Raw genomic sequence first — 13,924 nt, 5'->3', positions numbered from 1 at the left:
CAGTTAGCTTTCTTGGGAACAGGAACAACGGTGACCCTCTTGAAGCATGTGGGAACAGCAGACTGGGATAAGGCTTGATTGAATATGTCCGTAAACACACCAGCCAGCTGGTCTGCGCATGCTCTGAGGACGTGGCTGGGGATGCCGTCTGGGCCTGCAGCCTTGCGAGGGTTAACACGTTTAAATGTTTTTCTCACATTGGCTGCAGTGAAGGAGAGGCCGCAGGTTTTGGTAGCTGGCTGTGTCAGTGGCACTGTATTGTCCTCAAAGCGAGCGAAGAAGTTGTTTAGTCTGTCTGGGAGCAAGACATCCTGGTCCGCGACGGGGCTAGTTTTATTTTGTAATCCGTGATAGACTGTAGACCCTGCCACATACCTCTTGTGTCTGAGCCGTTGAATTGCGACTCTACTTTGTCTCTATACTGACACTTAGCTTGTTTGATTGCCTTGCAGAGGGAATAGCTACACTGTTTGTATTCGGTCATGTTTCCGGTCAACTTGCCCTGGTTAAAAGCAGTGGTTTGCTGCGAATTCTGCCATCAATCCATGGTTTCTGGTTTGGGAATGTTTTAATAGTTGCTGTGGGTATGACATCGCCAATGCACTTGCTAATGAACTCGCTCGCCGAATCAGCATATTCGTCAATGTTGTTGTTTGACGCAATGCGGAACATATCCCAATCCACATGATCAACGCAATCTTGAAGAGTGGAAACAGATTGGTCACACCAGCATTGAACAGACCTGAGAGCAGGAGCTTCCTGTTTTAGTTTCTATCTATAGGCTGGAAGCAACAAAATGGAGTCGTGGTCAGCTTTTCCAAAAGGGGGGCGGGGGAGGGCCTTATATGCGTCGCGGAAGTTAGAATAACAATGATCTAGGGTTTTACCAGCCCTGGTAGCACAATCGTTATGCTGATAGAATTTAGGGAGTCTTGTTTATAAATTAGCCTAGTTAAAATCCCCAGCTACAATGAATGCAGCCTCAGGATTTGTAGTTTACAGTTTACATAGAGTCAAATAAAGTTTGTTCAGGGCCATCGATGTGTCTGCTTGGGGGGGAATATATGTGGCTGTGATTATAAACGAAGAGAATTCTCTTGGTAGATAATGCGGTCGACATTTGATTGTGAGGAATTGTAAGTCAGGTGAACAGAAGGACTTGAGTTCCTGTATGTTGTTATGATCAGACCACGTTTCGTTAATCATAAGGCATACCCCCCCGCCACTCTTCTTACCAGATGTTTGTTTCTGTCAGCGCGATGCGTGAAGAAACTAGCTGGCTGTACCGACTCCGATAGCCTGTCTCAAGTGAGCCATGATGTCTCTCTGGAAGGCTACCCTTGCTCGGATTTCATCAACCTTGTTGTCAAGAGACTGGATATTGGCGAGTAGTATGCTCGGGAGCGGTGCGCGATGTGCCCGTCTCCGGAGCCTGACCAGAAGACTGCTTCGTCTGCCCCTTTTACGGAGTCGTTGTATTGGATCGCCGGCTGGGATCCGATCCATTGTCCCGGGTGGTGGGCAAAACACAGGATCCGCTTCGGGAAAGTCGTATTTATGGTCGAAATGATGGTGAGTTGACGTTGCTTTATGTCCAGTAGTTCCTCCCGACTGTATGTAATAAAACCTAAGATTACCTGGGGTACCAGTGTAATAAATAACACGTAAAAAAAACTAAATACTGCATAGTTTCCTAGGAACGCGAAGCGAGGCGGCCATCTCTGTCGGCGCCAGAAGTCACTGAGTTACTGAGTTATAGTTCATATAAGGACATCAGTCAATTGAAATAAATGTATTAGGCCCTAATCTATGGATTTCACATGACTGGGAAAACAGATATGCATCTGTTGGTCACAGATACCATACAAAAATAGGTAATGGCGTGGATCAGAAAACCAGTCAGTATCTGGCGTGACCACTATTTGCCTCATGCAGCGCGATACATCTCCTTTGCATAGAGTTGATGCGGCTGTTGATTGTGGCCTGTGGAATGTTGTCCCACTCATCTTCAATGGCTGTGTAAAGTTGCTGGATATTGGCAAGAACTGGAATACGCTGTCATACACGTTAATACAGAGCATCCCAAACGTGCTCAATGGGTGACATGTCTGGTGAGTGCAGGCCATGGAAGAGCTTGGACATTTTCAGCTTCCAGGAATTGTGTACAGATGTGAGCATCTGCCCACTGAAGTCGGTTACATAGCCAAACTTCAGTGAAGTCAAGACCCTGGTGAGGACGATGAGCATGCAGATGAGTTTCCCTGAGAGGATTTCTCGCAGTTTGTGCAGAAATTCCTCAGTTGTGCAAACCTACAGTTTCATCAGCAGTCCGGGTGACTGGTCTCAGACGATCCTGCAGGTGAATAAGCTGGATGTGGAGGTCCTGGGCATGCATGGTTATACGTGGTCTGCGGTTGTGAGGCCGGTTGGACGTACTGCCAAATTCCCTAAAACAACGTTGGAGGCGGCTTATGGTAGAGAAATTAACATTCAATTCTCTGGCAACAACTCTGGTGGACATTCCTGGAGTCAGCATACCAATTGCACGCTCCCTCAAAACTTGAGACATCTGTTGCATTGTCTTTTATTGTCCCCAGCTCAAGGTGCGCCTGTGTAATGATCATGCTGTTTAATCAGCTTCTTGATATGCCACACCAGTCAGGTGGATGTATTATCTTGGCAAAGGAGAAATTCTCACTAACAGGGATATAAACAAATTTGTACACAACATTTTAGAGAAATAAGCTTTTTGTACGTATGGAAAATATTTTATTTCAGTTCATGAAACATGGGGCCAACACTTTACATGTTGCATTTATATTTTTGTTCAGTATACTTTGTATTTTCATTACTCAATCACAAAATATGCATAATTTATGAGTAATCTTGGCTTTCAATGTTAGTCCCTCATTTCATAGTGAGATATGGGAGGTCAACATATTCTTAGAGATACCTTTTTGTTATTTTAGTAATGTGAAATTGACGGTGTTAAGTGGAGGGGTCAGTGAGCCTGCCAGACTAAGGTTCCTCCGAGGTGTCTGGTCAGCTCCAGCTGGGCTGCTTGGTCCAGACTGGGGTTTGGCTGACTGTCGGGTTGTGTCGGTCCAGCTATGGATCAGCTTGTCATAAACAAGCTCTGTCGACCAGTTGCTATTTTCGTCCACCTGCTATTTTCAGCCAGCCACCACACCCTAAATGACCAGTCACACAGACGGTGGTAGTGCGCCCTTGGTCCAGCAGAACCTGGGCTAGACACGGCTGGAGTAAATATAGGCTGGTCTGGAGCTGACCGGTCAGTATGTGGACGTCAGTCCAGAGACATCTAGGGAAATGTCCAACCCAGCCAGCGATCCAGCCCAAACTATCATTACGCACCGTGTACAGTGACCTTCAAACACAGCCACTGTCACTCCACTACATGAGTTACAGTTGAGTCAGACAGGCTCCCACAGAGCTCCTCTTTAGACAGCCTGAGCACAACACGGACACATTGGCATCCTCTTGGAGCTCTACCTCTAGGTATAAAAGCATTGGGACAGTGAGGAGATCATTAGTGTGGAAGGACGGGATCAACTTCTTATATCGGCTCACACAGGTGTTCTCTCAGTCACATCATTAAGAGGAAGGACTGACTGTCGCCACTACCAGATACCGCCTACCTACAATGTGATCATGTGTGAGGGTGACTAAGTGACCTAAATGCTGTCATTACTACTCTATTGCGTTGCTGTAGTCATCAGACATCATGGCACCTCATGACACCATGCAGAGGTGGTGTGAGGTGATGTGCTCTGGTGGAGGAGAATGCGGTCAGCCTTTGTGCCTTTTTAGTGAGCCAGTGTGGTGTGTAATGTCATGGACCAATGGAATTGTTTCAGAGTGCACTCGTGCCTAGAGGGTGGTTGCATAATCCCCTGGCACTCGAAGTATGTGAACACTACACTGGAGCAAGAGGCAGATAGTAAACTACTAGAGGAAGGCATCCACTCTGCGCTGCCTGCTGTTAACTGAGCCAAAGTGATGTTTTATAAATGAAGGAAGAGCGTGGGCTGTGGGGCTGGGCTCTGTGACGTCGCCAAAACGATACAAGGCCGCTCCCTTCTCAACTTCCCGTGGGAAACAATCCACAGCTTGTCTGAGGCCCAGTTCACGTCACACTGCCCTCCTCCCAACGGCCCACCCCCTTCACAGGGCTTACTCTACTCTACTCGGTGTTGAGGACGACTGGATTTCACAACCTTTTGTCAATTCCCTTCACCTGTTGTATAGTAAGTAGTGGGAAAGGAAGATTGGCTCATTGTTTGAGGAAAAAGTGAATCACTGGCACACTTTACGCTAGTGAGAGTAGCATACCAAGGAACTACGCTATAGCTACAGTGGGGCAAAAAAGTATTTAGTCAGCCACCAATTGTGCAAGTTCTCCCACTTAAAAAGATGAGAGAGGCCTGTAATTTTCATCATAGGTACACTTCAACTATGACAGACAAAATTAGGAAAAAAAATCCAGAAAATCACATTGTAGGATTTTTAATGAATTTATTTGCAAATTATGGTGGAAAATAAGTATTTGGTCACCTACAAACAAGCAAGATTTCTGGCTCTCACAGACCTGTAACTTCTTCTTTAAGAGGCTCCTCTGTCCTCCACTTGTTACCTGTATTAATGGCACCTGTTTGAACTTGTTATCAGTATAAAAGACACCTGTCCACAACCTCAAACAGTCACACTCCGAACTCCACTATGGCCAAGACCAAAGAGCTGTCAAAGGACACCAGAAACAAAATGGTAGACCTGCACCAGGCTGGGAAGACTGAATCTGCAATAGGTAAGCAGCTTGGTTTGAAGAAATCAACTGTGGGAGCAATTATTAGGAAATGGAAGACATACAAGACCACTGATAATCTCCCTCGATCTGGGGCTCCACGCAAGATCTCACCCCGTGGGGTCAAAATGATCACAAGAACGGTGAGCAAAAATCCCAGAACCACACGGGGGGGACCTAGTGAATGACCTACAGAGAGCTGAGACCAAAGTAACAAAGCCTACCATCAGTAACACACTACGCCGCCAGGGACTCAAATCCTGCAGTGCCAGACGTGTCCCCCTGCTTAAGCCAGTACATGTCCAGGCCCGTCTGAAGTTTGCTAGAGAGCATTTGGATGATCCAGAAGAAGATTGGGAGAATGTCATATGGTCAGATGAAACCAAAATATAACTTTTTGTAAAAACTCAACTCGTCGTGTTTGGAGGACAAAGAATGCTGAGTTGCATCCAAAGAACACCATACCTACTGTGAAGCATGGGGGTGGAAGCATCATGCTTTGGGGCTGTTTTTCTGCAAAGGGACCAGGACAACTGATCCGTGTCTAGAAAGAATGAATGGGGCCATGTTTTGTGAGATTTGAGTGAAAACCTCCTTCCATCAGCAAGGGCATTGAAGATTAAACGTGGCTGGGTCTTTCAGCATGACAATGATCCCAAACACACCGCCCGGGCAACGAAGGAGTGGCTTTGTAAGAAGCATTTCAAGGTCCTGGAGTGGCCTAGCCAGTCTCCAGATCTCAACCCCATAGAAAATCTTTGGAGGGAGTTGAAAGTCTGTGTTGCCCAGCAACAGCCCCGAAACATCACTGCTCTAGAGGAGAGGAATGGGCCAAAATACCAGCAACAGTGTGTGAAAACCTTGTGAAGACTTACAGAAAACGGTTGACCTCTGTCATTGCCAACAAAGGGTATATAACAAAGTATTGAGATAAACTTTTGTTATTGACCAAATACTTATTTACCATAATTTGCAAATAAATTCATAAAAAATCCTACAATGTGATTTTCTGGATTTTTTTTTTCTTCTCATTTTGTCTGTCATAATTGAAGTGTACCTATGATGAAAATTACAGGCCTCACTTATCTTTTTAAGCGGGAGAACTTGCACAATTGGTGGCTGACTAAATACTTTTTTGCCCCACTGTATCTGCAGCCTGTATGAAATCATCTCAGATGATTAATAGAAAATCAAAGCAATGTCATCAGGTTATGAATTAGACCTGTGCATTAGACCTGTGTAATTAAACATGCATGGTGAATATGACACCTGTCTTACTGTGCCTATATATAATCACACAAAATATATTAAAGCGCTCTCAAATGTGTGACACTTGGGTAGATTTTCTGACTAAACAGGTTGGCAACCATTTTTGTTTTGTAGTTTGGAAAATATTCATCTTTTGCAAATGAAGTGGCATAGCTGCATTTCTGCACTGTATTTCCCAATAAAAGCAGAACGCACAGAACCAGTGTGTTGGAGCAAAGTAAGTCCCAGGATGAGGCACGGACTCCTGTTGCTAAGTTACAGATGAGTGTTTCCTATTTTTAGTACCTAAGACAAGGATTCTCTCTGAAAGAATGTATTTTCATTTTGAATAACCTAATTGAAACCGAATAAATTGTTTCATGCCATTTGCACTAGAGTAATTCAATATTAACAACCAAGGACAGTGTCTCTAGTCTACACTAAGAGGTCTCCTACTTGAGGGCGCTTTTCTGTGTTACATGCGTATCGATCCAGGTGACCTCACACAAGCACACCTGTAAACCCCAATTCAAAAAGTTCTCAATGGTTCAGAAAAAGCAGAGATTATTTTGATTATTTTTATTTTTTTACAGTCTTTCGATCTTAAAGAGCAGTTTTCTATGCACATTTTTATTATTTCAAGACAACATTTAGGGTTCAGTTGGTATGATTGGTTTAGATGTATTGGTCTGAATTGAGAGCACCTTGCATTAAGTAGGAAGAATCATTCAGATTGTCTGTTAATAGGCAGTTGTTCCTCTGACAGGGCTCTTGCCTGTCTATGTTCACAGAGCAGTATCGTTTCTCGTTAGGCCTATGTCCACGTATATCTCCGGTACAAAGCAGTGTCACTTTGTCTCCATGATGTGGTCCAGCAGTATCTCTGTCAGTCTCTGCGCCTAGATCTCATTCTCTGTGTCTCTGTGTGTCTCAGGTACAGCAGTGTGTTCCCCAGCCTCAACATGGCCGTGAAACGAAGGGAGCAAGCTCTACAGGACTACAAGAGGTTGCAGTCCAAGGTAGAGAAGTATGAAGAGAAGGAGAAGACAGGTCCCATCATGGTCAAACTACACCAGGTACACTATATATGTAACAGAACTGTGCTAAAAGTGGCTGCTGGCACGTGTGTTGTCCACTTGAAATCTGTCTGTTGAGCAACATAAGTCAGGCTTTAAGCTCTTGCCTTGCATGGTGTCAGTGTTTTGAATACGATCAATAAGTAAACAAGGTACAAATGCTGACTGGATATGAACATGTACATGTGCACTCTTTTCACCCACACAAGCGACCAGGCTGTCAAGTATTGCCTTTTGAAAAGGCACTGCTGCACATAAACGGGCACGTCATTTAGTATTGTAGACACATTCGCTGAGACCTCTAGGGCAGCATTCACAGATATCAATGCTGCGCTGCCTGGGCTCACACACCCTCACATGGGTGGCCACCCACACACATTGAGAAAAGCATTGTCAGTGGCACAAAGAGTCAAGAGGCCCCCTATGTCCCTGGCCTTTGAATCTCACAGCTCTTAGAGAAATGATCCGGACCAAACACTAACATGCCATTTAAAGACTCACAAAGGACAGACACACAGGGGAGTTACTTAAGATAAATATTACTTCACACAGGTGATTCTGTTCTACATATGTTATATCCCCTCTCGAGCACACACACATTGCGCACTCTATATCATTGCCTATTCATTGAGATATCATCTCTTTCTTAATGCCCACCAGACTACCCACTAATACATCACACACGTTCCTGATCAGCGGTGGCGTGGTCTGCACACAGCCAACTCTTCCCACATAACCCACTCCTCCTCACTTGTGATTAGGCTTTTTATTTTTTCTCTATTCTTCTCTGTGGGAAGACATTTTCATTCTCCTGTTGTTTTTCACTGTTGTTGACAGATTACATTTCTGAGAACGTAGCTGATATGTTATGGTTGAGCCCCAGTAGTGATTGAGGTATGCATAGGGCTGTTACGGTGACCGTATTACCGCCACACCGGCGGTCACGAGTTATGACGGCAGTTAAATTCCACGTGACCGTTTAGTCACGTTAATTAGACTTCTCCAAGCTCTGATGCTGCTGATGGTCATTAGTAGCCTACCAAACTTGCTAACTGCCTGGTACTCGACACTCTATTGTCCCTCTAATCACTCTGACATCAATGCAAATGTAATCGAAAATCTAATCAAACACTTCTTGACAGTCCATGAGCTCATGTTGCGCAACATTTCTATATGCAATGTGCTTTTGCTGTTCGTTAGGCCTACTCATCTTGTTGGCTGCTGAAAAAATAAATGTGGACAGTTCTTCCAATACCTTAAACATGCACCTCGGATAAGGACGTGTGTAGTTGCGTCCCTGATGTGTCTGTCTTCACTTGTAGCCTGTGAGAAAGACTCAATCATGTGACGGCCATTGGCTAATAAGAATTTAGCTATCTGATAGAACCGTGGAGGTGTGAGAGGTGCTTTGGAGCACACAGCCAGGAGAAGGGAATTATAATTATTATTTTCATCAAGGGCACAACGGTCACTGGCCGCAAAAGGCATGTATATTTTTTTAGGGTGCATTATGGCCACGCAAAGGGGATGACGCCGGGAAATTAAAGGCATTATCAAGTGCTTGTCAAATTGTGAATGAAAGACTGATGAAGTGTGTACAGCCTGTGCAAGAAACAAAGCAGAGCTCATGCAACTTTTTTCAAATCATCATTAGAGTCTCATCATATAGCCTTAGAATGTACAAAAAGATTTGCAACATATAGCCCAATGTTTGTATCGCAACTAAAGATGCATAAATAACTCTAAATTAAGCATATAGGAGGACCTGTTTCTTTGTTAACCTTCCAACACAAAATAGCCGCACGTGTACACCCCCTCAAATCATTTGGAGAAAATATCCTTTCTATTTTTTTCAGCCATGTTCATTTGTATTATTCATACAACAAAATAATATAAACTAATACCATGTAATTCTAAGTAAATCTTGTCTGCTAAATGAACTAGTGTAGCCAACAGCCATATTGCATAACCAGATCAGGGCCTAACATAAGGACAACTCAAGAGTATGCTATTCTGTTCTTCTGAAATAAACTAAATTTTCTTCATATCATATTTCTTTAGACCAGTCTAAAACAAATAATGGATTTATTGTGATGGTGTGGGCTATATAACATGGATGGATTTATTAGACTTTTTAAAATGAAAAAAATGAAAAAAGAAACGTCCTCACTGTCAACTGCGTTTTATTTTCAGCAAACTTAACATATATAAATATTTGTATGAACATAAGACTCAACAACTGAGACATAAACTGAAAAATTTCCACAGACGTGACTAACAGAAATGGAATAATGTGTCCCTGATCAAAGGGGGGATCAAAATCAAAAGTAACAGTCAGTATCTGGTGTGGCCACCAGCTGCATTAATTACCGCAGTGCATCTCCTCCTCATGGACTGCACCAGATTTGCCAGTTCTTGCTGTGAGATGTTACCCCACTCTTCCACCAAGGCACCTGCAAGTTCCCTGACATTTCTGGGGGGGAATGGCCCTAGCCCTCACCCTCCGATCCAACACGTCCCAGACGTGCTCAATGGGTTTGAGATCCGGGCTCTTCGCTGGCCATGGCAGAACACTGACATTTCTGTCTTGCAGGAAATCACGCACAGAACGAGCAGTATGGCTGGTGGCATTGTCATGCTGGAGGGTCATGTCAGGATGAGCCTGCAGGAAGAGTACCACATGAGGGAGGAGGATGTCTTCCCTGTAACGCACAGTGTTGATTGCCTGCAATGACAACAAGCTCAGTCCAATGATGCTGTGACACACCGCCCCAGACCATGACGAACCCTCCACCTCCAAATCGGTCCCGCTCCAGAGTACAGGCCTCGGTGTAACCCTCATTCTTTCGACGTTAAGCGCTAATACTACCATCACCCCTGGTGAGACAAAACTGTGACTCGTCAGTGAAGAGCACTTTTTGACAGTCCTGTCTGGTCCAGCGATGGTGGGTTTGTGCCCATAGGCAACGTTGTTGCCGGTGATGTCTGGTGAGGACCTGCCTTACAACAGGGCTACAAGCCCTCAGTCCATCCTCTGTCCGCAATAGGCTGAGAGACTGAACACTGATGGAGGAATTGTGCGTTCCTGGTGTAACTCAGGCAGTTGTTATTGCCATCCTGTACCTGTCCCGCAGGTGTGATGTTCGGATGTACCAATTCTGTGCAGGTGTTGTTACATGTGGTCTCTCACTGCGACGATAAGCTGTCCGTCCTGTCTCCCTGTAGCGCTGTCTTAGGCGTCTCACAGTACATATATTGCAATTTATTTCCCTGGCCACATCTGCAGTCCTCATGCCTCCTTGCAGCATGCCTAAGGCACGTTCACGCAGATGAGCAGGGACCCTGGGCATCTTTCTTTTGGTGTTTTTCAGAGTCAGTAGAAAGGCCTCTTTAGTGTCCTATGTTTTCATAACTGTGACCTTAATTGCCTACCGTCTTTAAACTGTTAGTGTCTTAATGACCGTTCCACTGGTGCATGTTCATTACTTGTTTATGGTTCATTGAACAATCATGGGAAACAGTGTTTAGACCCTTTACAATGAAGATATTTGGATTTTTACAAATTATCTTTGAAAGACAGTTTGGAAAAAGGGACGTTTCTTTTTTTGCTGAGTTTAGATGTTCCAAAGATCTACATCAGTGGCTTGCAGGCCATGTGTGGAAGCCAGTGGCTTGCAGGCCATGTGTGCTAAATATGTTTGCCAATTCCTGTGAGACCGGCAGTTATTTGCTTGACAATCACCGGCTGACATGACCGCCACAGTCCTAGGTATGTATGCTAAAGCTTCAACTGGTCTTCTGTTTGCCCTAATCTGTCCAGGCCAGGGAGGAGCTGAGACCAGTCAGGGAGGACTTTGAATCCAAGAACAAGCAGCTGTTGGATGAGATGCCCAAGTTCTACCACAGCCGCATCGACTACTTTCAGCCCAGCTTTGAGGCACTCATCCGGGCACAGGTGAGCTATAGATAGTGTATGATTGGGTGCACACTTGTGACCGTCCCAGTTTAACTCTGGTGAGCCATCTTTATAATGCATACATGCACAGTTATGAATTATAAGGCATTCAGTTGACACCCAAAACCTGTTCACAACTTTCCAATCCCAGTTCAAATAGTTTCCAATGGGTTTTATTTGAGTTGTTTTAATAGATTGTTTATTTGGGTGTAGTGTTGCCCCTAGCTGTCTGTTGACCAGCATCAGAGCAAGAGAGAGTGGTAGTGTAGAAGAGAGTGCGTGTAATCCTCCCTGTCTCCCCCACCCAGTCTTAATGTGATTAACCCCAGTGACGGCCCCACGCCTTCCTAATTAGCCCAGGAAGCCCAGGTCTGTCTGTCTGTCCGTCTTGCTCCAGCCTCTTTCTAACCTAGGAGCCCGGTCAGCCCACCTCGCTATAACCAGCCCAGCAGCTGAGTCGAGTGCCCGCCACAGTCGCCCACCCTCCGCACCCTACCCCCACCCCCCCGACATGTCGTTTCCTCTTATGGTTAAAGACTGACACACGCCTAATCAGATTGAGAAGTGGCCACATCGCCAGGCTGGCACCCCGCCCCCAAAAACACTGGCAGACAGACAGCTGCCTATCAGACTCAGCAGACATGTCAATGATACTGCCAGGCAAACCCAGAGGGGGTTCAAAGGATATGTCTGCCCTTTGATCAATCCAAAGTGATGTCTTCTGTGACACAGAGTTCTGTACGTTCCTCTGTGTTCCTATGATAGCAGAGCAGGTGGGTAGGTTTGTGTGTGATGACTGTTACTAGTAGACTAAGTGAATGGAGCCCTCCTGGGTATAACAGCAGCGGAGCCTAATCTTCACTGCTCAGGAGATGGTGTCACTGGAAGTAGTCTGTCTGGACTTGGTAGCTGCCATTAGGTCTCTGGTAATCTTGTTAGCTGATCAGGATTATCTCCTTCATAGTAGCGCTGTAATTTAACAATGGACATCACTGTGTCATTATCTCTTCCTAGAATGATGATTATACAAGCATAATCATTCCCTATAAGATTTGGATTTAATAGAGACTGGTTGTGGATGAAAATTAATGGGTACAGATTTTGGGCCTTCCCACTGTTACATTGTCCCTGTTTCAGTGCTCTGTCCTCTATGGACACTGGAGCAAGCCTGTACTACTCAGTCATTTGCAGACAGACTGACTCACTGCTGAAGCAGCTTCTAACAGTAATGAGGGCCCTCTGATGGAGGCAGAGCGCTGATGACTCGAACATGCTCAGATAGCTCATCTCTAACCCTAGCAGTGTGAATTAGTGGGGTTGGGTCAGAGGGACAGACTCCAGAGCTGGGCTGGCGTACACAGCCACTCCTCTAGTACAGCCGCTACTGGGTGGTCAGTCAGTCAGCACAGCACAGCACAGCAGCCCAGTGGACCTCGGGTCCGGGCCAGCCCCCCTCAGCTGGCCCTGCAAGCGCAGTCTGGACTCCCACTCCCCCTCTCTCCCCCGGACATGCTGCATGGCTCCCAGAGCACCCTCACAATGCCTCTCTTTGTTCTGAGGCTCGAACACCACTAGTTCCATAAAAAGGCTGTGAATGGGAAGCAATGCTCTGCTCTGCTGTGATCGGATGTGCCTGTCCACCTGTACAGATGCTGGATAATTGAGCCATTGTCTGAGTGTGGATTCCCGGTGGCTGTTCTTGGTTACGGTGTTCTGTACTACTTTTACAAACTGAAAGAAATTATGTTCTTTTGACACACACTACTGTCATAATGATTGAGTTATTTTGCACCTGAGCCCATTGATAGACTAGATTGATAGAGATGGGCTCATATTGGACGCCAAATTTCTATGACTTTTTCTCCAACGTACTGTATGTTATTGAAATATTGATAGCGAAATAATCAGAGTTGAGGTCTGATGAGCCGGCGTAGCTCTCTGTCTATATCAATATTTAGTCAATCGGGGCTTGGGTGAGGCCACGGGTGTGTATTTGGACGTTTGTTCAAAAATAAGTCACCGAGGTCATACAAATAATAGTCTGAATTTGGCTTCTTTTCATATGTGGTCCATGTAGACTTACTGGGATAATTGTAGAAACTGGATGACAAGAAGGATGTTCACGCCGGACCGGACACAGTGATCGTGTGTGCATTATCACTGACATGTATTCCATAGCTTTTTCACCAAGCCACTTTTCAAATGAAAAATATCCACTTTACCCCCACATACACCGGTAACTTAATACTCATGGCCCACTGATGTGGTCTAGGTGGCAGAGTTTGCTATAAACACACAGAGGCCTTTCAAACCGGGTTCCTCTTCCGGTTAGTCAACTAAAGAGCTTCTGTTAATATAACTTTTGCTGCCACTGGCACACACATCATGTGGATAAGACATTTGGACTGAATTAAATGTCCTTTGATCAGATGTAATTAGTTGAAAATGGCTACATATTGTCATTTCTCTAGCAGCATGCATCCTCTGACAAAGCTCCTATAGTAGCATGTGGTTTTAACAGTCTTCTCCCTCGTCTACCCAGGAAAGATCTTCATTTTCCTATCTGAAATGGCCTCTATTTATTTTCTGTTATGGCCTACAGCCCATCAACGCCCATAATCGGCCAGCAGCAGCTATTATTTTATTCCAACCTCTATATAGAACAGAACAAACGTGCACATTTGCAAATAAATCAGAAATGCCCCCTTAAGTGTACTGTAGCATATGCATCGCTGCATGAATAAATATTGAAATGTGTGTGGGTTTCAAGGGGTTGTATTTCCCAGTACTTTCATTCTCGGCCCACTCTTCTGGAGTCTTGTA

General features: G+C 45.0%; 1 protein-coding gene across 1 annotated transcript in view; it reads left to right on the top strand.

Moving 5' to 3' along the window:
- Positions 1-13,924, top strand: part of bin3 (bridging integrator 3) — a 38,349-nt gene that overhangs the window by 22,866 nt on the left and 1,559 nt on the right. The window contains exons 7-8 of the mRNA XM_024438819.2: positions 7,005-7,146; positions 10,967-11,101. Of these exons, the coding sequence (XP_024294587.1) occupies positions 7,005-7,146; positions 10,967-11,101 (277 nt within the window). The remainder of the gene's footprint in view (positions 1-7,004; positions 7,147-10,966; positions 11,102-13,924) is intronic.

Source organism: Oncorhynchus tshawytscha, linkage group LG12, assembly GCF_018296145.1.
Source record: "Oncorhynchus tshawytscha isolate Ot180627B linkage group LG12, Otsh_v2.0, whole genome shotgun sequence".
Classification (NCBI taxonomy): domain Eukaryota; kingdom Metazoa; phylum Chordata; class Actinopteri; order Salmoniformes; family Salmonidae; genus Oncorhynchus; species Oncorhynchus tshawytscha.
This window is presented reverse-complemented; position numbering and strand designations above follow the sequence as displayed.